Source organism: Physcomitrium patens, chromosome 17, assembly GCF_059467195.1.
Source record: "Physcomitrium patens ecotype Gransden chromosome 17, ASM5946719v1, whole genome shotgun sequence".
Classification (NCBI taxonomy): Eukaryota; Viridiplantae; Streptophyta; class Bryopsida; order Funariales; family Funariaceae; genus Physcomitrium; species Physcomitrium patens.
In genome coordinates this window covers 718,561-743,878 of record NC_143426.1, presented here as the reverse complement: position 1 = coordinate 743,878, position 25,318 = coordinate 718,561, and the positions used below count along the sequence as shown (strand labels likewise).

At 39.5% G+C, this 25,318-nt stretch overlaps 2 protein-coding genes across 4 annotated transcripts; both read left to right on the top strand.

The window, feature by feature from the left end:
* Window positions 1–570: 570 nt before the first annotated feature.
* LOC112294830 (uncharacterized) lies at window positions 571–5,437 on the top strand. 2 transcript variants are annotated; one of them, XR_002973470.3, is made up of 9 exons: window positions 571–1,622; window positions 1,951–2,263; window positions 2,704–2,939; window positions 3,173–3,321; window positions 3,459–3,648; window positions 3,796–3,992; window positions 4,250–4,391; window positions 4,601–4,690; window positions 4,872–5,112. XR_002973470.3 is itself a non-coding variant. In XM_024545722.3 (9 exons), the coding sequence occupies exons 1-9, from the start codon at window positions 1,416–1,418 to the stop codon at window positions 5,017–5,019; spliced, it is 1,725 nt and encodes a 574-aa protein (XP_024401490.1). In that variant the 5' UTR covers window positions 571–1,415; the 3' UTR covers window positions 5,020–5,437. The 2 variants fall into 2 exon arrangements, 1 of the variants encoding a protein (XP_024401490.1); XM_024545722.3 differs by having other exon boundaries at window positions 4,548–4,690; window positions 4,872–5,437.
* Window positions 5,438–6,497: 1,060 nt separating this feature from the next.
* Window positions 6,498–24,751, top strand: LOC112294639 (uncharacterized). 2 transcript variants are annotated; one of them, XR_002973422.3, is made up of 42 exons: window positions 6,498–6,947; window positions 7,818–8,003; window positions 8,265–8,354; window positions 8,828–8,901; window positions 8,992–9,150; window positions 9,626–9,752; window positions 9,853–9,908; window positions 10,200–10,254; window positions 10,478–10,534; window positions 10,987–11,088; window positions 11,523–11,603; window positions 11,764–11,816; window positions 12,143–12,212; window positions 12,775–12,838; window positions 13,116–13,264; window positions 13,534–13,679; window positions 13,956–14,013; window positions 14,277–14,374; window positions 14,542–14,626; window positions 15,110–15,178; window positions 15,511–15,570; window positions 15,932–16,006; window positions 16,545–16,764; window positions 16,929–16,972; window positions 17,174–17,515; window positions 17,804–17,856; window positions 18,073–18,121; window positions 18,232–18,290; window positions 18,529–18,668; window positions 18,852–19,045; window positions 19,489–19,617; window positions 19,869–19,954; window positions 20,207–20,322; window positions 20,588–20,700; window positions 21,044–21,167; window positions 21,281–21,402; window positions 21,539–21,996; window positions 22,451–22,799; window positions 22,955–23,094; window positions 23,468–23,569; window positions 24,023–24,272; window positions 24,497–24,751. XR_002973422.3 is itself a non-coding variant. In XM_024545324.3 (42 exons), the coding sequence occupies exons 1-42, from the start codon at window positions 6,843–6,845 to the stop codon at window positions 24,561–24,563; spliced, it is 5,196 nt and encodes a 1,731-aa protein (XP_024401092.1). In that variant the 5' UTR covers window positions 6,498–6,842; the 3' UTR covers window positions 24,564–24,751. The 2 variants fall into 2 exon arrangements, 1 of the variants encoding a protein (XP_024401092.1); XM_024545324.3 differs by having other exon boundaries at window positions 23,448–23,569.
* Window positions 24,752–25,318: the final 567 nt, after the last annotated feature.

Below are 25,318 nucleotides of genomic sequence, written 5' to 3'. Positions count from 1 at the left end.
CTTAGCCACCTCCATTCTAACTATAGGGCCTTCAAAAGCCAAAAGCCTTCTTTGATTCTTTGTGTTATATCTATGTTGTTGTATACAATAGTTATAAAGCTCAAGCCTCTAAAAAGACAAACTTTAAAATTTGTATTTAATGTTTGAACAAGTCATAAGTCATGATTTTTTGTTGTCTTGATTGTATGTACATATAAGTATAGATACATACATACACACAAGCAAATTTGTTAAAATGCAAATGACCAATATATATATATATATATATATATACATATGTATGTATGTATGTTTATATATATATATATATATATATATGAAAAAGTAAATGGAAAAAGTTCAGGGGCTGTGACACAATGAATTTAGGGTTCAGGGTTTGTTTTTATTTATTTTTATTTTATTTTATTGCTAACATACAGCGTCGTGGAGTTCTGCACAGAGTCATCGCCGTTTCGCAGTTGGACCTCGAGTTCAGATCCACACGAGTTTCGGTGCCCACGTTTGTTCGCTGGATATTTTTCCCGAGATACTTGAAGCCTGGAAGTCGATTAGGTCTAGCCCGCGTTTTGCAAAGAGGTTGATTTGCCCCCGTTTCATTTCCGCATCCGATTATGAACCGGCTCAGCAATCATCAGATGTATTTGAAATTAGCGCTTCGACGCCGTACCGAACTGTGGTTTAGGGTTCCAAGTGTTCGATCGGTTGCAGGTTTTGTAAATTTGGTAATGTGAATGCGAGATCCAGTAATTTCAGAGATGGTTGCACCTGTTCCCCTCCGCTTCAGTCCGGAGTACTGTAACCAATTCAGACAGACCTCTCTTGGAATCCCGCTCTCTTCTCCATATCACTTGCAGCTACGATCAGTGTCTTGAGTAGAATTTCCAGCGGTTTGCAGTAGCTGTTGTTACTTGATGTCGAATACTCAAAAGAGCTTACCACGGATCAGTGCCCACTGAAGAGTTCTCCATGCCCACGAATTTGAGCTACGGAGTCTCGCCAGATGAATGAGAGAAATAATGACTTCCGATGAATAGGTTTTCTCAATGCTCTGATCGTCTGAATTGGAGTTACGCTCACACGAAGTTGGATCTGTATGCTGCCAATGCACTTCAGGACGAAGCCTCGCATGATCTCGGTTAGGACGTGTACACATGCCGGAGTTTCCAAGCTGTAAACAGCAGAATGTAGAGTACTGCAAAACCATCAAAGGCTTCCACAGTTTGTCCTTGAATGGTATTCCTTACAGATGCAGTGTAAGGCAGATACAAGTTTTGATTGAATGAGAACTTTCCCTTCGAGACGCAGATTGCAATTGGGATGCAGATTTTGGTGCCATGTTCATGGTCTTTCATGGTTGAAATTCTGTTCTCAAATTAGCAGCAATTGCTCCGTCTTGGCGCAAGAGTTTATTCAGAATGGATCACAAAAGACGTGTAGCTGCGGAGGGGCCCCTAGCACGCAAGCGTCTGAAAGATCAATCGCACGCGACAACGTCCCCGTCTCCAATGATGTTTCTGCTCGGTGGCTCGTCAAATCGGGCAGCGAGGAGTTTGGATATCCAGGACTTAGACAAAATGGTCGAGGACTCAACTTACAGAGAGCTATTGCCAGTTGTCAGGAAGGTAAGATGGAAAGCTATGAAGGATGGAAGGCAACGATTCGCGCACTTTTTTGCAATAGTATCGGTAGCAAGGTTTTATCCCGACGATGTTGTTATCTGAGAGCTTGTTCTCGAAATCGTGAGTGCATGCATGTTCTGTATATGGAGGGAAGAGAAACGCTCTGTTAGTTTACAGGTATGTAGTTTCCCGTCAATAGGGAATCATAAATTAAGGAAGACTTATCATAAAAAAACAAAGAAGGGCAGTTGTGATATCTATTGATTATTGATGTCGCATACAGAATGAGCCCCGAACTGAATGAATTTTATTTGAGATGTGTGTTCTGAAGGAGCTGGTGATCAAACGAGATGTCGATATGGCACTGATTCGCAGAGGCGTGAAAAGGTTGAAGGGTGGTAATCAGGAGGAAATGGTTTGCGCAGTTTGCCCCACCCCTAAAAAATTTAAAGGCTGGGGCGCTTTGTTAATCCACGCTGAGAGGTTCGTGAAGGAGAAGGCGCGTCAGCACCGTGGATATTTTCGTGCACTCAAGCAGGCTCTCCAGGAGGAAGAAAATTCCAACTCAGACGGAAAGTATTTTCAGGAATACGGACGGAAGGATGTCCAGCCTCTAGCTCGGTCTCTCAGCACTGCGCAGGCAGGTTTGTCCACATCCGTCGCCTTTTTCTTGTCTTCCCAGCTACTTCCGCAATCATGCTCCTTGCCAGAATTGACCCCAGAATGACCCCAAGTTTGTAGCTATATGTATCATCTGTAATAGCTCTATTCTACACAATCCTTCAATATGTTGTGAGAGTGCTGCTGTAGCAATCCAAAATGCTGAGGCCTGATTTATCATGCTGTGGTCGTCGTTGTAGTACGTATATCGACCTTCGCGTATGGATTTCTAGAGAAGGTGCTACCTAGATCAGAGCCTGCAACATATGGTGATTGTTAGAATGTATGCGTTAAAGGTTCCATGAATCTCACTCGAGACGGGTGGGACGATTTGTAAACGCTGTAACTCCAATTCCACATCATTCTGAGTCGCGGAAGTTCTGTTGGTAAGGTAATGATGTGGAGTTAGTGGCGATTGCTGCAGAGGAGGATGATAGAGTGGCATCCTGGAAGCCGAACATCTTGATTGTGCAAGACGACAAGATCGATGAAGTGGAACGGATAATTTGTCCAAGGGCATCACATCGGGAGAGTGAAGTTAATCGACACGCTTGCTCTGGCATGGACAGAACAGCCAAGCCTCGGCTTAAGGAAATTCTTGCTGTCTACAGCTCAGGCAAGGATGGCAAACGCAATGTGTTCGTATTCCCGGCCACAGAGGTATGCAGCTTCAGTTGCAGTACTTGTGGCACAAATTCATCTTAATAACAGAATCCATACATTCAGCTTGTTACTAAAATCTCTAAGTCTGTTCTGTCCTTTTACGAACTAGAGCCTCTGGGACACATACGTAGATTCTCGATAACTGCATGTGGTGCGTGCTCGTTAGCAGATTGCTATTACTAATGTTATTATGTTTTGACAGTGAAATAGATCCTTGTGGGATAATACAGGTTGGCTACATCAATGGAAAAGAGTTGACACTTGCATGTTCCAAGGAGCACACAACATTAGAGTACAACTGCGATGATCATCGTAATCTTAGCAGCAAAGCCAACGAGAAGGCAGTATCAGCCTCCATTTCCAACATGGCTCTCAAAGGGTACACGTTTCTGTCAGCTATGCTGATTGATTGAGCAATTTAGGACGATGCACCAGAGAGCAGATTATCACCGATGGATGATGTATCTGTATTAGGTTGGATATTGAACGTTTCTCACTAGTGTTGTTCTGTGGCAGGTGGACAAATATAAAGGAGAAGAATGGGCTGAAGCTTTTGCCAGACAAAGAGGTAAATGGTCGGAAAGGGGAGCTGTTCGACGACGGCAAATTTGATCGTATCGGTAAAATCATGACTCGTTGGGCGGACAACTTCAAGGCCATCAACCGCAACTTCGAAGTTCAACGTTCCTTTAGACTTGGCAGTAGGGTGCGTTACCGATCGTCTCGAACTCACTATGCTTGATACGTACCACTAAGACAATATTGAAAGCCAGAAGCTCAATGTGGCAACGGACCTCAAGTTGACACCTTTGTGTTCATGTCATGTATACATATGTATATATATATTTACCAGATGTACGAGCTGGACCGAGTTTGGCAAGATGATTTAAAAAGAATAGAAAGCTACGCCCCGTCCACCAAGAAGAAGGTACGGAACCAAATAACAGCTATTGAGGATGAGCTCAAGAAAGAGCATTTAGTGTGGTTGCAAGAAGTTGAGGACGTCCGTGAGCAATTTCAAAGGATGGCGGACAGTATGAAGAAGGAAGAGTATGTATCTTGCTTCTTCGTACATGTCTTATCACCATGTATTGTAGACAATGGAAGGAGACAATCGAACGCACTAACTTGACACCTAGCCACTGAAAAGGTTTCTCACCATATTACCGAATGCGACAAGTACGCATTGTCTTGATCCTCTGTTACTCCTGGAGTATATTGGGGTATTCCAAGTGACATAACGTTGCTTCGGTCAATTTTTGACATGTTTGTTATATACTAGGTGGTTGTTTTGTGCTTGTTGACAGGGAAATAAATAACTTGAGGAATTTACGTTGTAAGGAGAGAAATCTGAGGAAGCAACACCAAATGGAACACGAACAGATGCGTGTTGAGAATATGCAACGACATAGCCGAGTCAATTCTGAACTAATATCAAAGAGATACAAGGTACCTTAGATATCAGAAACATAATTGGATGGTCTCTACTTTTTCTCAGACCACGACTTGACCAAGTATAGTTGAGAAGCTCGACATTGTAGACATTCTTGTAAATGGGAGTCATTGCCTTCTTACTTAATTCCCAAGTTTCTTTCTGGAGTGCAGCGTAATGTGGAAGGGCAACTGATGGTGGAGACATGGATTGACGAATACCACAGGTTGTGGCGTGAATCTACTAAAGCCAAGAACGAACGCCTTCGCCTTCAAACTTTACACGACAAAGTCCACACCAAAGCGTACATCACCAAGTGAGAACCTTACTTCGGATTTTTTTTTTTTTGCCGGTATTCACCATAGAAGTTGAGCTTGGTAAGAAAAGAGTTCAACGCGCGTGCACGCATACTAAGAGTGAATGACCAGGTTAATTCAGTAATGGGTGGCTCCTTGGAAAGAATATCCTCTGTTGATACCATGCTGGTTCGATCGCAGGAAGCGAGAGTGCCCAATATGTTTTGAGTTGTTCAGGAAGCCCGAGACATCATCGAGGAGCAACGACGATCTCTTTCGCAAGTTCTACCCGGTCAATAAGTTGTGTTTAGACTTGACGTGTCCTCAAAGACACAAATTCAAGTCCTAGTTTCACTCTCTTCCTATTGAGTCCCATCATTGATTACGACATGGCCATCGTTGCTGTTCAGGGCAGTCACTTGGGACATATCAAGTGATGCTCTATTTGTGAGAGACTGATCCTCACAACGAGGGATTTCGGTAACAAAACAATCAGCCTTGCCATGGAACTTAACAGGATGGCTACAACAGCAGCCAAACGGAATAAACCATGAGAAGTGAAGTCAGGAACCTCCATGAGATTATGTCCCTAAATCGATGTACTAACTCGTTTGTAATAGTTGGCAGCCTGCCAAAAGTTTGAGAAGTTTTAGAAGTGCTTACCAAAACTGGTTACAATTTTAGAGCTTTGAAATAAAGACATTTATAATATTTGTTGTACTGCGCAAAAGTCTCAGAAATTAAACTGCCATTAGTGTTATTCCCAACAGTCTGCATTTTTTCCATGTAAACTAACGTGACGTTTTTTCATATGTAATTAGTTTTAAATCAAGTATTTCAGTTGTGATGTGTTTTACATTACTTTGTTATTGCCCAAAATAAATAAATAAAAGTTGATTTAATGCCTGACTTTTTTATTATCTTTTAAGCAATTATCTATCAAATTATGATTGATTTGAAAATTAGTGAATTTAAAATTGTCAGTGGAGAAATAAATAGGTAACAAATGCTATGTTATGTAAATAAATCCAAGCTTTTGATAGATTTTTTAAATTTTTTCTTTTTTATTTCCCACCCTAGTTCAAACATATATAAAAAGATTATCAATATTAAAGAAAAACAAAATTCACAACATCAATGCTATTTAGTATTTTAAGATAAAAATTTAAACATATGCCCATTGTCACTATCCTAAATACAATTAATTCAAAGTCTGCATAGAAAACGCTTACACAAACATTTTGCGTGAGAATTTGCAAAAATAATAAAAAAATAAAAGAATAAAACAACAGAAATCACAATGTTTTTAAATTTAAAAAAATGATCAGTAAAAAAGTTTAGAGCAAACTACAAAAATACACTTACTATTCTACAAATATAAAAACCAAGTCACTCTAATTTTTTGCACCTAAATATCTGTAAACACGCAACACTGGTATCACTCACGAATCATCAGTGCACCAATACGATTACTCTCGTAATTCAACATTTCAATCCATCAATATATGAAACATGTGTTATAATTTTCTTTGAAAGAAATGTAGGATGTGTGTTGCGAATTAAGTTTTTGAATGATCGCATGACCGCCCTTGTGTTGGAGTGTGAGCTTCGAATGAGTCTTGGCTTTTGTTCTCGTGAGCACCTTGCCTTGGGATCTGAGGTGGCTCGATTACTGAAGAACTGGGAATGAGAAGACGCACAGGTCTCTTTGCGATATAAAAGCAAATTTGAAGTCAACAGAGATTGTGAAGCGATGCGAGGGAACGCTGCTGTCGGAAGCTGTTTCCAAATATACTTCTGTCAAACAAAAAATTCCAGCATTATTATGGTTCGATTTGAGATAGAACGGAGTCTGTGTTTAGAGGATTTTTTGATTGCTTCAAAAAGCCATCGTTCCTAGGATCAATTATTCGGTCTGCCGACCCTGCCGCTTCCACTTACGGTGCTCGAAGATGGCTGTGGCGAAGTTCGAAGGAGGAGGGATTTAAATTTGGAGTTCGTCGCTGGATTGACGGATTGCGCGGGGTGATTACTAGATTGGAAGGATTGGACGCGATCAAGTTGAGCTCGGTGCAGGTTGATAGTCACGAAGGAGCTGGATTAGATTGCATTGTGGATGGTGGCGGCTTGAGCGCGTGTTAGATTCTGAAGACGCACGCGGGTTGCAAAGAGATGGCGCTCGCAGCGTCGTTGGAAAGCGATCTGCGGATGCTGGCGGCAGAAGCTCGCCGAAAATTTCCGACTATCAAAGATGCTGCCGATCGGTCAATGTTTAAGGCATGGTTTCAAACCCTATTTTTTTAAATTTAATTTTTCTTTTATTTTTTCGTTTGTTTTCCCTTCAATGTTAGATCGTCTTGGAGAAAACTATTGAGTCAGTGCAGTGTCGACGTTGTAATTCGGATTGTATTGGCGAAGTTGAGGTCCTCGCCGTACTCTGTAGGAATTCAGAATTCAATGTGTATCGTTATTCACTTGCACATTTCGATTGTATGAGGTTGGAACCTGGAGAAATGGCGGGGTTACGAGGAACTGGCAATCTTGTCCTAAAAATGTTCGATACATGGCCTCTAGGGCATTTACGTTTTGTTGTCGCTTGGGGAGAATATTTTCAGCTGCTAAATGCTACGGCTAGACAACGTTTTGCAATGTGGTTGCGAAAAAAAATATTTCCTCTTATATATTATTGCGTCTTGCTCAAATTCCTATGTCAACCAAAGGGAGATTCTGGTTGAAGCAATGGCGTATGTATTCATGAGAGCAAGAACATGTTTGGCAGTCTTTGAAGTCTTTTGGTCGGATTACAGATAGTAGCTGTCGACAGTGTAAGATTTGAATACATGACTTTAAAAGTCCGAAATCAAGGAGGATCATATTTCTAATGCGAGCAGACTCTTACAATCGTATTGCATGTAAAGACGACCGTCGGAAGGAAGAATTAATTTTTCTACACCATACTAGTACTTGAAAGTTTACGATGGTTCATGTAATTGGATGCTTTGACAGCCTGCATTCGTACTCCTCTATCAGACATTCTAATCCAGTTTGCTCCATTGTCGGCATCACATCCAAAAAATTTCATATGCACTTCCAGGAGGATGTAGCTGTGATCATAGAGTAACAACAATTGAGATGATCTTCGTGCAGGTCCGCTTAGCGTCGAACGCAAGTCATTTGGCAGGGAGTGATGACGTCCTCAAGACCTTTCTGTTAGCTTGTGAAAGTAGAAATAATAAGTTGAGCATCATGGGATTGGCCGGCATTGATAAATTGATTGCTCACAGTGCTGTTTCTTCATCAGTGCTCCCACCTATTTTGGCTACGTTGAAAGACGTAAGTAATCCTCTTGCAGGCTACATCTCATGCACCTCCTTATATTGCTTCTGACACTAGTATTGTTTAGAATTTTTTACTTTTAGTTGTTGAATAGTTGCACTCCCGTCATATCAAATAGCCGCGATCTGCAACATGTATAGGTTGTGGCTTGTATAATCGACAATTTGTTGTTTTGTCTGATTTGTGCTGCACTTACTGAGTCAGTCGAGGTTCTTTTTATGTTGCTTGTTTTATGTTTCTTTTTTCTTTTTTGTGCAGTGCTCAGACATGACTGAAGAGATAGTTCAGTTGAAGACGCTACAGCTATCATTGACAATACTTCAGTCTCAGTTATATCCTAAAGAGGAGGTACTGCACACGAACTGTAGGGAAGGAAATCACTGAACAAAAGCATCTTGTGTATTAAGAGTGGGTTTAGTTCTCTTATTTAATGATTCATGCGGTGTGCGGATATAAGGAAAAATGAACTGTTCGTTCATGATAAAATGGAGGCTCAAGCTGAATAATGATGAGTTCAGACAAGTCTTTGTGCATGTGATCTCTTATTTATTCATTATCGTTTTGATAAAGGGCACGGTATTTAAGTGTTGAGATCGTTCAAGTTGTAAATTGCTGGCAGCGAATACCTTGTGCAGAGGCAATCTTATTGTTACTGGACTATTACATGGTTCTTATCATGGAATATTGTTTTCCTCTTTCGTTGCATCTCAATGCATTCTATTTATTTAGAAATGTGCGGCATTTGCGAACGAACTAGTAGACTCGTTTTGTTTATCTTACTGACTGTGCTTTTTCTTTTTCTTTTTCTTTGATGTTCGCAGGGTCAGATGGCAATTTTATTAGGACTTTGTCTGCGGCTTCTTGCAAATAATCGCAATTCCGACAGTGTTCATAGGTGCGTAGTTAGTCATGCTGATTTTTTGACACGGTTCGATAAAATGCGATCTCGGTTGGGAAACTCATTTGAATATGTCTACGTTTGCAGTACTGCAGTTGCAACTGTACGGCAAGCAGTAGCCCTCATATTTGATAGTGCTCTGAAGGGTGAGGGCTTGCCAGTTTTACACTATGGAGGAACTGGTGGTTGGTCATCTACATCCAACTCTCTAGCTGGTGAAGTTAGCCGCAACATAAGTACATCGGGGTAAGTTCTGTTGCGTGCTTCAACTTTGATGAATGTCATTCGGATGCATTTCTTCAATAATCTCTGTAGGAACACAAATGTCTGTAATATCCATGTTTCTTGGTTCTCGTCTGTCTGTCGGTTGAGCATCTATTGTCAGTAGCATTTTTATTGATCTAGGATGGAACTGCTACTTGGTGCAAAGCAGTGTATTCACTGGCTGTGGTCTCATGTATTCTTCACTGTTGCACCGATGAGCGTGTGATGAGTCCATGACATGGCCATTAAGTTGTATCTAAAGGTCGTTATTAAATGGAACCCTCTTTATGCTTTGTTCATATCATTCGAAAGATAATAACTACCTCTTACAAGGTGTACTTGCATTCAGTGGGTTGATTAGTCATGTCAAATGGAGTTTGTTACAATACAACATCCTCGTTTCTAAAGGTTAATTTTTACGAATACACACATTTATATTTCAACTTTTACTTTGTAGGCTTGCTGAGGATGTGTACAATGACATTCAGCCGCCTTTGGCAACAGAAGATAGAACTTTATCTGAAGCAGGAAAACTTGCACTCCACCTTTTCGAGGATCTTACTGCACTTGCAGGGGGTGGATCGGTAAACCTATTTTTCTTGTAATCAAATTGATACTGGAACTTTCAGGTTATGTGCTCGATAGAGTTCAACTGATGACTTGTTTATTTGACGAATTTTGCAGGCAGCGTGGCTTGGAGTTCCTCAACTTCCACGAAGCTTTGCCCTAGATGTGCTCGAGTACGTGACGTGGCGGGTTTTGACAAGCCAAATATGAATTTCTCTATTGTTGCATTATTGAATGATTAGTATTTATCTTTCCTTGTGCAGTGCTCTGGGTGGACATAGGTGTATTAGTGCTCTTGCAGTTCCGTTATGTTGGTTTTATTACCATGTCCAGAGATTTTCTCAATGTTTTAAAAGTTCAACACAGCAGATGGTGAGGTCGTGGGAAATATGTCACAGCTTCATTTGCGTGGAGCTTCTTTGTACTTGTTTATTGCTAACAAACATTCCGTGAATACTTTGTAGGTACGTCTTTTCGCGTTATGCGGTTATTTTCAAGAGACTATCCCCTTTTGCTCAGGTATTGCACTTTAAAAAAAAATTGTTTGGAGGGAAAGGTTTTCTACAACTAGACAAGGCTTATTAGTTGGTATAATCGTAGCAATAGAACGTGTAAAAAAGAGGGTATGTGAAATGATCAAGATCTTCGAAACACTCTGCTTGAATTTGGAGTGGCTTTGCAAACTCATCAGCATAATTCATGGACTGGTTGTTCAATAATTCCTTTTGCGGCATGTTTAAAGGTTTTGAAGCATCAAGTTTGCTCACTGCTCATGACTTCCCTCCGCACATCAAGTGAGGTATAGAACATTGACATTATTCGCATTTTTCTTTTTATTTTTCTGTACTGGCTCTTTCATTATTCATTTGAAGGATTTTGTTTTCTGTTTCACTTTGTCAACTTGAAATGCAAAATGCCACTTACTCACAGGGTTCATGCACATGAGGATGTTGAGTGTGCTGATTGAAGCCATATAGCTCCTAAATCTTGAGCTGAAATTTAAGCAATCTATATTGTGGGTATGGCTTTATGGATTTAAAGATCTAAAAGAAGTTTTCTGTTAACCAAAATATGGCAGGTCCTAATCTTCTTGATAGATGTGGATTGTGGAGTCCATTATTATATGAACAGTTTGCTTGCCTAATTTGAGGCTCTGCTATTATTTTTTAGCAAACAATTTTTATTTTTATTTTTTCGCTTTAATTAATATGCTATGGCTCTTTTATCTTATGTGTAATTTTGTGTCTCAAGATTGATTCAATAGTCGGTGAAGCAGCTTTTCGGCGCCTACTGCTACGGTCTGTAGCTACCATGACCCGATTGTATAACTCTATGCTGCCCACAGAGTGTGAGGTGACCATCTTTCTGGGGCTCTTTCGATTTTATCATAATATTGGTTTTTAAAAGTCGAGTCCGTATGCCCGTGGAATCGCTCTGCAACGTCTACTAATGATGACGTTGTCAAGAATACTCTTGTATCAAACTGTTGGAGAGTTTACTCTTTGTGCAATCATCTTGAATAACTTTTGTAGAACTACTTGGTAACGAGAAGTGAGGCATGCTATTGTTGCCGTTGTTTTTCATTTTTGGCTTTGTTGCTGGTCGAAGTAAATGTTATTGAATTCTTGGATCACATTGCTCTGATCTTTTTGTGCTCGGAATATTGAATAAAAGTGCAACTAGTAGTTCGGACACCGCACATGCTCGTCGGCCCGAACAACTGGCATAGAACATGGCGATATCTCATAGATTTCTGTGAATAACGTATGTTACAAGTTGGATGGCAGGTATTCATGAGCATGCTCATCAAAAGCATAGATTTAGACTTGCCACCTTGGCACCAGAATATGGTGCTTGAGACTTTGCGGGTATGTGTGTGCCTTTCTTCATCTCTAGTTTTGATATAGATAGAAATTCATTCTGCATTTACCTTTCAAGGTGCACACAACACGGTGCTTATATCTGCCAGGGTTCATCTTGCTCGTTGATTAGATGTCATCTTAAATCTTGTGGCTGGAGTGTTTTCAGGGGTTGTGCGTTGAGGCAAGAATGTTGTGCCTTTTATTTAGAACCTTTGACATGTAAGTTCGTCTATGTGAACCCTGCATTAGTGCCACTTCTTTCTTGAGTATTGTTCCCAAATATTTTTATCCGAATACTTTCAATTTTGTTCATGATTGATGTCGCTGTTAGCATAACTTGAGAAATATAAGTAGAAACTGACCTGCATGACCAGGTTTCCTCTGTTGGTCTGCAATTATGGTTGGATGAGTACCAAGTCATAACTTTAGATATTGCAATGGGTTGGTGTTGTTTTTATGGAGATTCCACATTCTAGAGATCACTTTAGCTATATCTTTTTTGATGGTGGACGATATGTCTGGACCAAATATTACTATGTCTTCAGGAAGCACCAAAATACGGATATGGTGTCCAATATAGTTCATACTTTGGCAAGGGTCGTGATAAGGATTGAGGTTGGTGACTACTAATCTCAATTGACTAATTTTCATTAAATTACATGGATGGTTGGGTTGATCCTTGAATTTCATGCATCCTTTCCGAATTTTGTTTAGCAGATGTTGAAATATTCAACATCACAAGATATTTCTATTGCTTTTTTTTTTTCATCCCCAGGTAACCTTTCTTTAGTAGGTGCTTGAAAGGAGTTTGATTTTATCATTCAATTTCAAATTTAGTGTTAAAGATGCAGAATAGAAAAAAGGCGAACTAGTATGCAGAAAGCTATGAGTTGATCTACACGGACGTAGTTCAAATTGTATTGATACAAAATTTAACTTTTGCGATTCAAAAACTGATCTTTGCCGTCCTTTTAGGCTTTTCCTGAAACTTATAGTAATGCCAGGGATCAGGATTCTGATCTCATAATAAGTTTGGTTTTTAAGCGCTTAATTGCAATATCAATGTAATCACTCTCCTGGGCATCGGAAATTCATTGTGGTAAGAATAGCGTCATTCATGTTAGAATCTGCTGATTTACATGAATTTTCAATGTGCTCATGGATTTTTCTTGTGCAGTTGCTTGATGCCAGCGAAGAGACATTGACAGCTGTTGCAGGCATGTTTTATTGTAAGGCAAAAGGTAATTTTTTCACATGTGTGCCATACAGCATGTGTCAATTATCTGTCAGGCATGTGCTTAGATCATCACAGTTTGGTAACATGCCGTTTTACGTAATTTTATCTGGTCATTAATAATATTTCTTATTTAAGAGGACATCGCCAGTCCAATTGCCTTAGATGTGTGAGATGATTTTACTCCTACACCAAAACAAATAGTGCTTGGTAGGCCCTTTGTATGATGCAGTATCATTGTACTTTTCGTTATATACTGCTCATCCCTAGATCTACGTTGTTAGGTATAGAGTGGACACCTGATGCAGATCCAAGCGGCATGGGAGTGTTGATTGCAAGTGAGGCACAGGCCATCACATTAGCAACAGAGGGTCTACTGGGGGTCATTTTTACGATAGCAAGCTTGACTGATGAAGCAGTGGGTTTTTCGGAGGTCAGACGTTACTTTGGTTTCTGTTTTTTATACATTTTTTCGTATGAATTTTATCATTCTAAAATTAAACTAATGTCATAAATCCGTTCTTTTGCTGCATGTTTCTTTTCGCCCTTGCTTGTTTTCAATTGAATATAGCACTCAATGCTGCATATATTGCCTGTTACTTGATGGGTTCTCACTTTTCACGCATGTTCTGTTTGAATGTTCAACTGAATTTTGTCAGTAGTTTGTAATTCCTTACTTTGGAGAATTGTTACTGATTGCAGCTGATAGGTTCTACATCCGATCAGTCGCCCAGCTTGGACTTGACAACGAAAGCCTCATACAGTAAAGCAATGGTCCCAGTTTGTACAGCCCTAGTTAATTCTGTCTGGCGTCCATTACTTGAAGCTCTTACTTTTATTTTGACAAGGTGAATTACCAGCATTTTCCCAAACGTAGATGAACACAGCTGTCAGCAAGTCGTGTTCAGTATGAATGAAGTGATGCTTCACACTTGAAAGTGTTTTATTCAGAGAATCTCGTTTTTTCAACCTGAGACTGCTTGCGCTGCTCTATTTCGATGTTGATACTTGAAGAACTGACATTTTGTTCATTAGGTCGTCTTGGTAGGTATAACAATCATGCTTCTATCGTTAGAAACTTTGCTTCTTGTTTGTATCTTCTAACAATTATCTAATTCTTTTAGGACACAAGGTGAAGCAATTGTATCTGAAATTTTTAAGGGATATCAAGCCTTTACAAAGGTATGTTTGCTTAATTTATCCTTAGCGTATTCATTCCCTTTAATGAATTTTAATATTTGGAACAGCATAAATTTCGTTGAGTTGAAATATTGAATTTTCCGTCCTTCTGTTGACTTTTTTTTTTTTTTTTTAATGTTGTGCATGAGATCCTGTTTGGTACTAGGAATAGCCAGGGCTGTTTTAGGTGCATTATATAACAGTCAATCGTTTTGACAAAGATATTATGCAATTTTAATTTTTAGTAATGTTGGAAATTGGTGTAGGCTTGTGGTGTACTCTATGCTGTTGAGCCTCGGGATTCTTTTCTTGCATCACTCTGCAGATTTACATTCGCATTTCAAAATGATCCAAACAGATCATGGTATACTCATGAAATCTTTATTTTTGATGAACATCTTGTGAAATTGGATAACCGTATTTTCTACTATTTTAGACGTGAGATTTGTGTGAAACAAGCTGTCTGTACAACTTTTCAAGTCCCAAAATGGATTGCATTTAGTCTTTTGAATGGCCAATCTTTCATTCCAGGGGTGGAACAGCATCTTCAGGGGGTAAAAGACCTGATTTCATCGATCAACGAGAACCAGTTGTCCTCAGTTATAAAAATATCCAGGTCTTGACTCTATTCTGATGGAAAATGTGTTCGCTCTTTTGATTTGGAACGTTGAGGGAGAGGTTTGGTTCAGATTCGGCTACACCTATGCTACTTAAGTCTAGATTATGTTCATATGCCACTCAATAGCAGTTTTAATTTACAGTGAAATTTTCCTTGAGAAAGATTGCACTGCAGTTGCTTTCTCGATTGTGCTTCTTGATTATGTGTACAAATGAGCTTCCCATCTCTGTTTTTAGACCGACATACTATCTCAAGAGTGGAAGGATATATAGTTTTCAGACCATGATAATTCATTTTTTTGATGTTCTAGATCATATGTTTCTTCAGTTTCTCTTCATAAATTATATTTAGATTAAGAATATTTTTGCAAACCGCTATTAGAGAGTATGCTTTTGAAATTGAATTTTGTGCAGCTTGTGAAAAAGTGCTTAAGGCGTGAGGGATTAAGAGCATTGCATTTACATGGTTGGAGTTTTCCAGGCAGTGAGGACTCTTTTCAACATTTCACATCAGTTAAACTCGGTGTTGGGTCCTACGTCTTGGATACTGGTTGGCTCCCTTGGATCCGCACTTTAATATTTGTCGTTTCAGTTTCGTTTTGGAAAATCAACCTTTCGATTTGGTTTTGAGAACTGCGAACGGTTTTCAGTTATATGGTTACCTCACACGATTGATTGGGCAGAACAATGAGCTCTATGGAACTTAAACATATGTGAGGTCTTATTCAGACAATTTATTGGTTGGACTATGCAAACGTCGAACTCTTTTAATTTGAGCATATTTTCATGTTGAAGCTGCTTTTTATGAAAGAATGAGAATCTACCACCAAATTTGCAGGCGTCGTTTATGATTGGACTGGAACTGCGTGCTCATATGTTTAGGTATTGGAGACGCTGGAAGTGCTGAATATGGTGATGTATTCTGCTCATTCTCTTGCTCAGGTAGGTATTCAGTTGTAATATTCTTGTAATCCACATCAAGTTTTTTTATCTGTTATCAGATTAGGATTAGACCTGTTAATCAACTATATTCAGAACAAATGCTGTCTTACGATTTATTTCGACTTCGCCTTGTCTTTTGTGCATTTGCATTTTCGAGTTGTAATTGATCAATTTGAACAACAGCAAACGCAGGTCAAAGGTTAGGATGTTTACTGCGTCCTTTCGGCATGGGTTTTGTTTGCAAAAGTGGCTAGGAATGGTTTTTTGTGTAAACATGAAGAATGTATTCACATGTTTTCAGAGTCCGTTAAAATAGTCAAAATTGAAAGTTTTTGTCAACTCTTCTTGGCTCTGTTTGCAGGATGGTGTGGGCAATGCTGCTCGTGTAATGGAACCAAGCAATGAGCTTAGTATCTTAACCGTGTATGATGCTCAGGTAGGTCAGCTAGCCGTGAATAATAATGGGTTACGTGTTGGTATGCACTCTAATTTGGTGATTTGATCTTATGTTTGATGATATTTCGCAGCCAAGTTTTCAAGTCTGGTGTAATGTAAAGTATGTGTAGGTGCTGTGCTATATTAAATCTTTGCGATTCTACGATTCTTGCATGAATTCCTGATGTCCCTCAAAACGCCATTTGAGATAGTTCTAGATTAAATGGCCCCCAGCGATTGCGCAATGAGTATAATTTTGGCCTTCGATGGGTATCCGTGACCTTTTGAGCAGCAGTATTATCTAGGGGTTACACTCTAATATCTGTGACTGGCGTGCAATCAACGTGTTTCCTTGATGGGAATATTTGACAATTAATGCAACATAAAACTGATGACTTACTTTTTAGCCAATGCAGATTATTTTGAACTGCATTCTTTCGAATCCAATGTGGCTTGGAAGAGTTTGGAATTCAATCTATTCGTCGGATGTCTCTCAAATTTGTTTCTGGTTCTGAATTTGATGTTTTCTATATGTGCAGATGTTTGAAAGTACTGGAAAGATGAGTATTCCTGCGCTTTCTTTTTTTCTTACTGCTCTGCGCCAAGTATCCAACACGTTTGTTAGTGGACTAAGTAGTACGTCGAACTCTACTTTGCCCACTGTTAGTGGCAGTACAGCAAGCAACGTGTCTGGCCATGCTGCAGTTAAACTATGGGCTGTGGAGCGCATGTTGAGCACTCTAATGTTTAATGTGCATCGTAAGTTGCCTCTAGAGCTCTTCAAAAAGTGACGTGGGTCTTCTTTAACTAATGACGTTGTCTTCCTTTAGTTTTCTCCTCATCATATACCCGTTTATGTTGTGAACAAATGTGATGCTCTTGCTACCTCTGCTTTAAATTTCTTCTTACTGCCTATTTAACAGGTTGGGAACTTGTATGGGATCAGTTAACAGATCACCTTTTAGAGGTATGTAGAGGCCTTATTATCCGTTATATGCATGAAATTTTGTCCTATTCTTTGAATTGTTGGTAATCTATTCATCTTGAAGCAATCTTCCTGGATTTTAATGCGGGCACCATTTCTTAGGCAAACTCCTTTTCTTGCGTTATTCTACAAATATTAGGATTTTAGTTTATGGAAATTATTGAACGAGGTGGTTTTTATCAGCTGGCAGAGCACGAGAGTCAGCAGGTGCGTACTGTTGCACTTGATGCCTTGGATCGAGCAATTTGTGGAGTTTTGGCAAGCCAACAATTCCAAGAGCATGCACCTGGAGTTGAATCGGCCAAAGATTTTAACCACGAAGTCAATGAAGGTGCACAAGATGTAGAAAGCTCCGTCATGAAGGCCGACAATGGTGATTCAAGCGCTTCAACATGCGTGCAGCAGAGCATTGATAAGATCTCACTTGAATGTACATTGTTGCAGCCACTCAGCACATTGTACAATTATGAGCGCATCACGGATATTCGTGCTGGAGCTCTCAAGACTTTATTACATATCCTCGAGGTGAGTCTCATTGACAGGTTTCCAGTCAGCGCGAGTTGTGCTTACACACTTGGCTACGCGTCTTTCTCGATATACTCTTTGCTTTTATTGTTTGTCTTAACTGCGTCATATTATGATTACATTCATATTACAAATTTTTTAGTGAACATTCTAGTACACATGAGATAGCAACTATGCTCTACAGCACATGTGCATGGTATTTTCGATTGTCTTGTGTATAGTTGGCTTGAAGAGGTGTTAGAAGCTTCAGATGGGTGTTATTGATGAGTTGATATTTTTTGGGTTTAGAGACATGCAGAAAAGCTAAATCAGAGTTGGCCGAGCGTCTTAGACCTACTTAGGTAAGGCGACAAATTGATTTTTCCAAGTAAATTTCTTCAATTGCATAAGAAAAAGTAAACCGAAAGTTGATTCACTTTGCTGGGATTGTGTTGCGAATTCCTGTGCTTCCCCGCTCAACTTTCGTGAATTCATACCTTTGCAGAGGAATAGCTCCAAATATTATGCATAGTTTGTTAAAATGTGCGCATAGCTCTAACTGTCTCTTATTCTTGCAGACAAGTTGCAAGTGCCTCAGAGAAGGATCTTGTTCCCTTGGGATTTCAGGTAAGATTACAGGTCACATTTAAAACCAAATGAGAGGTATGAACATCCATTCTGTGTTCAACAAGAGAAAAAGCTCATGTATCGTGTGTATCACTCATTCTGTAATGCAGAGCCTTCGTGTTATCTTGAATGAAGGGCTCCTCTCAATACCGGCATATGCTTTAGAGCAGTAAGCTTTCATTTCTAGCCTCAACTTTTGGTGGGATCCAGTCAGAACTTCTTTTATCTCATCTTCAATCTATTCTCTGATTCATTTCGTGTTTCAGTCGCCAAGACTATGTGCTGCTGTTTAGTGTTGAGCTTCGCACTTGTGTCATCACAACCTGCAAGTACTCACCATGATTGTAGATTCTCAGAATAGTAAGTTCTAGGTGTCTAGAGAGGAGTAACTATTGTGCTGGTTGCAGGTGTATTGAGGTTGCTGGAGCGTATGTAGTGCAACAAAAAGATGTGAACATAAGCCTAACAGCAATAGGAGCATTGTGGACAACTGCCGACTTCTTCGCTAGAGGGGTTAATCATGAATTTTGCAAAGCACAAGGATTCCGTATGTTCGTCATATCTTTCTGAAATTGTCTATTCCTCAAGGCGTGTGTATTTATTTGCAGAATAGTATTACTGAAAAACAACTTCTTCAAGACTTGTGCGTTGTATGGCACTGTATGAAGAACCGTGAATTGGTCGTCTAATTGCTCTGATATGCTGCTTGTACTTGATCAACACCATACAGGACGATTGAGTGGCCATTTCTCAGCAATGAATGTTTCGGGATCTCCGGATACTGGGAGGCCTGAGAAGGAGGGCGAGAGTGATGTTGAATCACATTTCTTAACACCTGACAAAAGGCTAGACGTGGATAATGATTCACTTTTACTGGCTGTTTATGGCGTCATTCAAGGATTCGTCACCGATGAAAGACCGGAGGTACTTGTTTGGACTCAGAGTGGGTCAAGGAGCTGAAAGCTTCATGTACTAGGACTATGCTATTTGCATCATAGTTGATGGCATGTGATGACACGTACAAACTCTTGGGTTCTTAGTTTTCGGTGCATACCTTTTCATTCTTGTTTCTTTTATTTCAATGTTATATCGTTCTGTGAATTTCAACGAATTACATAAATTTTGCTGTTTACAGTGTTGTACAACAATATCTGGCTTGTGGTCAACGATATTAAAGTACACTTCTTTCAGGAGTAATTTCGTAAAGTATCTCACTGACTACTGGCAGAGGTCTCTATTCATTGTACTGCTTCTGTAGTATCTCCAAGCGAGGTGGATTTGCCTGATAGGTCAAAAGCAATGTCCTAAATATCATACTTATGGATAATCCAGTTCATGTGCTGATATGTATACATGTTAAAATCCAGATTCGTCATTCCGCAATTCGCACTCTCTTCCAGTCGATTATCAGTCATGGGCAACAACTCTCAACAGCCATGTGGGAACACTGCATAGGTGCTGTAGTGTTTCCAATGGTTGATACTGTGCGAACTCTGGTCAGTGTTCTTCCCCACCTACTTTAATTGGAGCTTGATCGTCTTTCAGGCTTGTTACATGCATTTATGCAAGGTCATGTCATCATTAAGTCTCGTATACCCCAGGAAGACCTCATCTTTATGTGCTTTTGAAATAACCTGACCATTGATCTCATCAGATATCCTTAACACAAATTTTTTAGTCCTAATTGCACTAGCGGTTGTTATTAAATTCCAGTTTATCGTATCTTACTGTTCAGTGTTCGTCACAGGCATCTACTTCATCCCAAGATGAGTGGCATGGGAAGGAGCTTGGTGTAGAGGGTGGCAAGCCTGTCCACATGCTCGTTCATCACAGGTTTTTGCCTCCCGCCCTTCGTATTCAATTTGGTGAAAATGTTTTTTGCCAGGTTCATGCTTTTGCTTTCGTCTGGACTATTTTCAGGTGTACTGAAACGTCCGTAGCAATCTGGTTGTGGAAATTTTGATTGTAGAACCAATAAAATGTTTCGAAGAGGTCCTTAGGTGATTAAGGGTATGAAACTTTTGTACTAGATATGCCTCGAACTTACTCAATCCCATGTCAAACTTATGACCTCTTGTTTGATAGCCGCAATACCGCTCAGAAGCAGTGGGACGAAACCCTAGTCTTGGTGCTTGGCGGTACGAGCCGTCTTTTTAAATCTTACATGAAAAATTTTCAAAGTCTAAACGATTTCAAGAATCGTAAGTGTCTCTTTCGAAGATGCTTAACTGCGTAATTTCCTTTCACCATTTAGAATTCTTGTTCCAGTCGATATCGAGATCTGGTGTTGATCGTTAGATTTGCGTTACTTGATTATCCCTCCTTAATTACTATTTTTGAGGTTTCATTTCGAGTGAGTGCAAGTTTGATATGCTTTCACATGAGTTCCATTTGATTTCACCACACTTTGTGTGTACTGAAACTCAGTTTGAGTGATTGCTAAGTGTGATGCTTGGGAGCATGCAGAATGGACGACTCTTCTTGCTTTTATAGGAGAGAGCATTGTGAATGGCAGCAAGGAGGTTTCTTTAGCAGCTATTGCATCTCTTAATTCTCTTCTTGTTCATCATGCTGCTAAGGTAATATAATATTCACAGGCTCAATATTTCATTCTATATACTGCATTCGCTTGTAATGCTATTATCGCCTGCATGGAGCACAGCTTTATATTGGGAAGACTTAGTGGCAAATAAATGTTCAGAAAATCGTAGTTGATGACTCAGTTTCATACATTACGTAGAATAACGCTCTTAATAATGGATGCATTCTCTACAAATTAATTTGATGAAGTTGGGAGGATGCTCACTCATCCAGGCCCACCAGTGATCATTTTGCAGCTGCTACTGCAGTCTGCATTCGAGCCATGTTCAGTGATCTTTTGGCTACATCTTTTCATAATTTCTTGTGTTCAATGATTTGCAGGATAATCTACCGCCTTATTATTTTGAAACTGCATTTTCCCTGTATGAATCAATAGTCCCAACTGTTGTGAAACCTGATAGCCGAGTTATTCCAAAGGCTCAAAAAGAACTGCTGCAAAGCTTGGGTATGTACTTTCACATGAGTATGTTTTCTTCCTTTACTAGAGCAGCCTACTAGATGTCTAAACATGGATACCAGCTTGGTTTTCTATTAAGTGAAGTGTCTTATTGACTGCAGGTGATCTTTATTTTAACGGGCATTTATTATTTTCAACAAGTTGCTATTTGCGGTTGCTGGTTTTGGTGGATCTTTTCGTTTGGATCCCAGCTCCTCCAGGCGATCTGGCACCAATTAGTCAAGTAGGGCGTTGAATCTGTCTCTGTGAATGTTGTTTGCTATCCACGTTCTTGCCCTCTCAAATGTTTGTTCTGTGAAGTGCTCACTGTTGTTCACGATGGTTTGCGATGAAATCTGAGATTATTGTTATCTTTGCAGGTTCAGCAGACGGTTCTTGCCGTTCTGCCTCTAATAATGCCACTAAATGATTATCTTTCTCCATTGTGGCTTACTTTTATTTATCAAGTTTTGTCTTACTTACCAGAAGAAAACCATTCGAAACCTGTGTCAGCTCAAGTTGAAAACTTGAAATTAGAGGATTCCAATAGGATTTCTTCTAAATTTCTTACCTCAAAAGCAAATGGACGTCCCAGTATGGTATTAAGTACAAACGATTTGACTAACGACAGGGAAGAACATGGAAATGGGTCTTTCACACAAGGACTCGATGTTGGGACATTTAATGCTAAGACGGTTGATAGTCCGGAAAATTCATTTCAAACTCTATCCACGGCTTTCTTGGAGAAGTTGATCAAGGTTGTGCTCGAGTTGCATCAAGCTTGTCCGCCAACTGCTGCTGCAACTGGTATACCTGACATTGTTGCTGCATTTGGACGGTATGTGAGGACATTGGCACCTTGCGCTCTTGAAAATGTTGCACATGTGAGTGTGGAGGTTGTAATTTAAACTTAAAATCTTTTTTAATTTTGAATGCAAGCTGTGACTAAAAGTTATTATTGCATGTAATTATTATCAATAACAAATCTTTAATATAATCATGATGATGTTTACGTAAATATTTCATTAAAGTTACAATGAACTACATCTGCTTGGATTTCTTGAGGTAATGTATTTCATGTTATCATTCGCTTGATCGTATGGCTTCTGTTGAATTTCATGTTATCATTCGCAAGGTTTATCTTATTAACATATTTCGTACACCACACCTTTCATTCTGGCAGATATAATCTGCGTGATTTTACCAGTTTCTATTCTTGATAGAGCTTGTTGCAGAGGTCGATTGTGCTGGTTTGTTGCTTCATAGGCTCTAATCATGTCGGTTCTTACCAGGTGTATGGCTACGCGTCGAGATAGTCCCAAGGAAAAGTTATGGAAAACAGCTGTGAATTCCTTTATTTCTGTGCTTCGAGGAGCTTTGATCAATGACATTGTGGATAGCAAGCATGATATCGCTCAGGAAAATCCTGTTGCTAGCGGGACTATTAGGTCAAGGTTTTGGAAGGAAGTTGCAGATGTGTATGATAAATTTATGGTTGGAGCCTGTGGACGAGCTATTTCACTTCCAGCTGGTGTAACTATAGAACCAGAAGTACTGGATGCTGATGAACAAGCGGAGAACATGGTGCTATCTTTTCTCGCTGATGAACTCCTGACCTGCTGCCAAGATGCACCTCGTGAGGTATGAGTGCGGTTGATTCATTTGTGCATGCCTGTAGTATTTTTTGATCAAGCGTAATCCTACATAAGTGTACACTAAGGTCTTACAGCAAGTGGACTGTGCAGTCATCGAGATGCCAATCAGCGTACTTACAATGCTAATTGTTAGATGAACAGGTGCTGCAGCATTTAGTGGGAGTCATTGATCAGTGTGCTGCGAGGACCTCCGCTTTACCAATTTCATATATTGTTTTTCTACCTGCTCACTGCCGGAGATTCTCTTTATCTTGTCTGGACAAGCTCTTTGTACTCTGCAGGTCAATTTATCCCTCGCACTTCTTACCATTTTAGTCTTGTGTGAACAATATTGTCTTATTTGAAATGGCTTTCATAGACACGAACAATCAGTACTGCAGATAATTTTTAAATTTTTCTCCTTTCTCTTTTGCACTTTTTGTCGCCGTTCATTCTCCTTGACGGTTCAGGAAAGTTTGATCAAGAAATATGTTACGTTCTCTTCTTCTCTTAATAATCAATTGAGGGCTAGTATTTTCATCTTGAGAGCTCCTTCTGTCGACATTTACAAATTCTTATAATGACCTTAACACTTCCTTTGCGTGACTATCGAATGGAAGGAAGTTATCTAAATTCGTACTTGTGACAATTGCAGTTGTGAGCCTCACATGACAGGTGAATCTTCGAAGGTTATTGTCAGTCAGATTGCGTTACCTGTTTTGCTAGCACGGTGCAGAGCTATTCTACACCATTTTGCAGAAGCTGAGAAGGAAGTTGGTATGTTTACCACGTTATGTTGAGAAGGATTTGTCATGAATTTGCTGCCTTCCCAGTTAGCTAGGCATTGTTGTTATGAGTGTACATTCCACACAGCATGACTGGTTTGTAATGTGCTATTTCAAAAATATGGTGATTTGCTCGAAGTCATTCTTGAGCCATGATGTGGCCCTCATTCAGGTTGATAAATAAATTATTCTCGGCTGTTAAGCCACGTGAATTTTTTACTTATGTAAATCTTAGGCGTAATTATACTAAATGTGGTAGAGGCATGAAGGCAAGCAAAGGTAAAAGCTTGGGGCTTACGGCATCTTCACGCCATGTACATGAGAGGAGAGTGAGAACCAAGAGGATGCATCCAAGATGGACTTTGTAGATGGGTGATTCTATTACCAGTCTCACTGCAATATCTGGTGCTCGTGTTGATATCATTTTCGTCGTTGTTTGTTCCAGGAGATGCAGTGCTTCCACAAATCATCATGGAAGAAACTTCTTTGCTTCTTGTGAGGCTTGCAAAGCTTGTTTTACATCCTCTAACTGCAACGCGGATGAATCTTCCAGTCTCCGCTAGGGAAGTTGGAGCTGAAAAGAACGAGTGTGAACAAGAATTGAGGACGAGTTCTTCAAGTATCTACCGTCTAAGTTCTGAACGAGCTCACTTATTTCTGCTGTACAAAAACTTCTGTGAACTGTTGACTTCAAGGTACGGTTGTCCCTCTTCCCTTCTTAATTGTTTTACTTATCCAAAAACCGAACGACTTATTCAATTCTTAGAAAAGTTTATAATATAATCAAGGCTTGGTTTAGGAATAGGAGAAGTAAATTACTATCACTTTCCAGTACTGAAGGTACAGATTCTGACTGCGGATGTTTTAATTTGTCGTCATGAATTTGGTTTCAATACATGATTCGTTATCTGAATGGCAGAGTTTTGGAAGTAAGGGAGCTTCTTCAAGCATTGCTCTTGCTTGTTGGCACAGAGCTAGGTTTGTAGCTGGTGTTTATAGCTTTCAGAGGTGACATTGACATAATTATTGCACCTTTCTATCCACATGGTGCGGCAATAATGTAGATTATTCAATCTTGCTAGACTCCTGTGTTAATGATAAGATTCACAGCGCAGTATATGCTCTGAATGAAATGACCATCAATTTTCAAAAAAAATGTTTTAGATTTACAATTCTTTGTTGCGTTTTGGAAATAGTATGTCGGAGCATGAAGCATAAAATTATGGTCATTGTATACAAGGGTTAACTCCATCTGAATGTGGCAGTGTGGTTGACAGGCCATGGATGTTTTTAAGTGTAAGTATATTCATAACGATCATTTGAAATCCATTGTAGGATTGGAGAAATTAAGATGGAAAAGCAAGTATGTAACTAGCTAATGAGTTGACAATGGACTTTCAACTGTACATGCACACAATTCTAAGCATTTTAACAAACGTGAGGGATCTGAAAATTCATTTGGAATGATTATTTTCTAAATGTATTTAAATAATTGAGATAATTTGATTTGAGTATTTCAAATCAAATTATCTTATGAAGAGCTTTCATAGCATCTCATTTGAGAAATGTTAGTTGTTTAATTTTAATTCTTTAACAAACAGTTGATTATACGAGCTAGGACTACATTATCAAGAATATTTGTTGGGGGTATGAAAGCAACTGAATCTAAGTTAATAATCTCGAATATTATTGCTGCAATTCAGCTTCGAAGGAAATTTATCCTTGTATTATTAAAAACTTT

What these genes read in the sequence shown, in the direction of transcription:
- LOC112294830 (XM_024545722.3), top strand. Translation starts at nt 1,416, where the DNA reads ATGGATCACAAAAGACGTGTAGCTGCGGAGGGGCCCCTAGCACGCAAG. An exon ending in TCGTATTCCCGGCCACAGAG is followed by an intron (nt 2,940 to 3,172) that starts GTATGCAGCTTC and finishes GGGATAATACAG; the next exon opens with GTTGGCTACATCAATGGAAA. An exon ending in CCTTTAGACTTGGCAGTAGG is followed by an intron (nt 3,649 to 3,795) that starts GTGCGTTACCGA and finishes TATATTTACCAG; the next exon opens with ATGTACGAGCTGGACCGAGT.
- LOC112294639 (XM_024545324.3), top strand. Translation starts at nt 6,843, where the DNA reads ATGGCGCTCGCAGCGTCGTTGGAAAGCGATCTGCGGATGCTGGCGGCA. An exon ending in AGCGTCTTAGACCTACTTAG is followed by an intron (nt 17,857 to 18,072) that starts GTAAGGCGACAA and finishes TTATTCTTGCAG; the next exon opens with ACAAGTTGCAAGTGCCTCAG. An exon ending in TTGTTCATCATGCTGCTAAG is followed by an intron (nt 20,701 to 21,043) that starts GTAATATAATAT and finishes AATGATTTGCAG; the next exon opens with GATAATCTACCGCCTTATTA.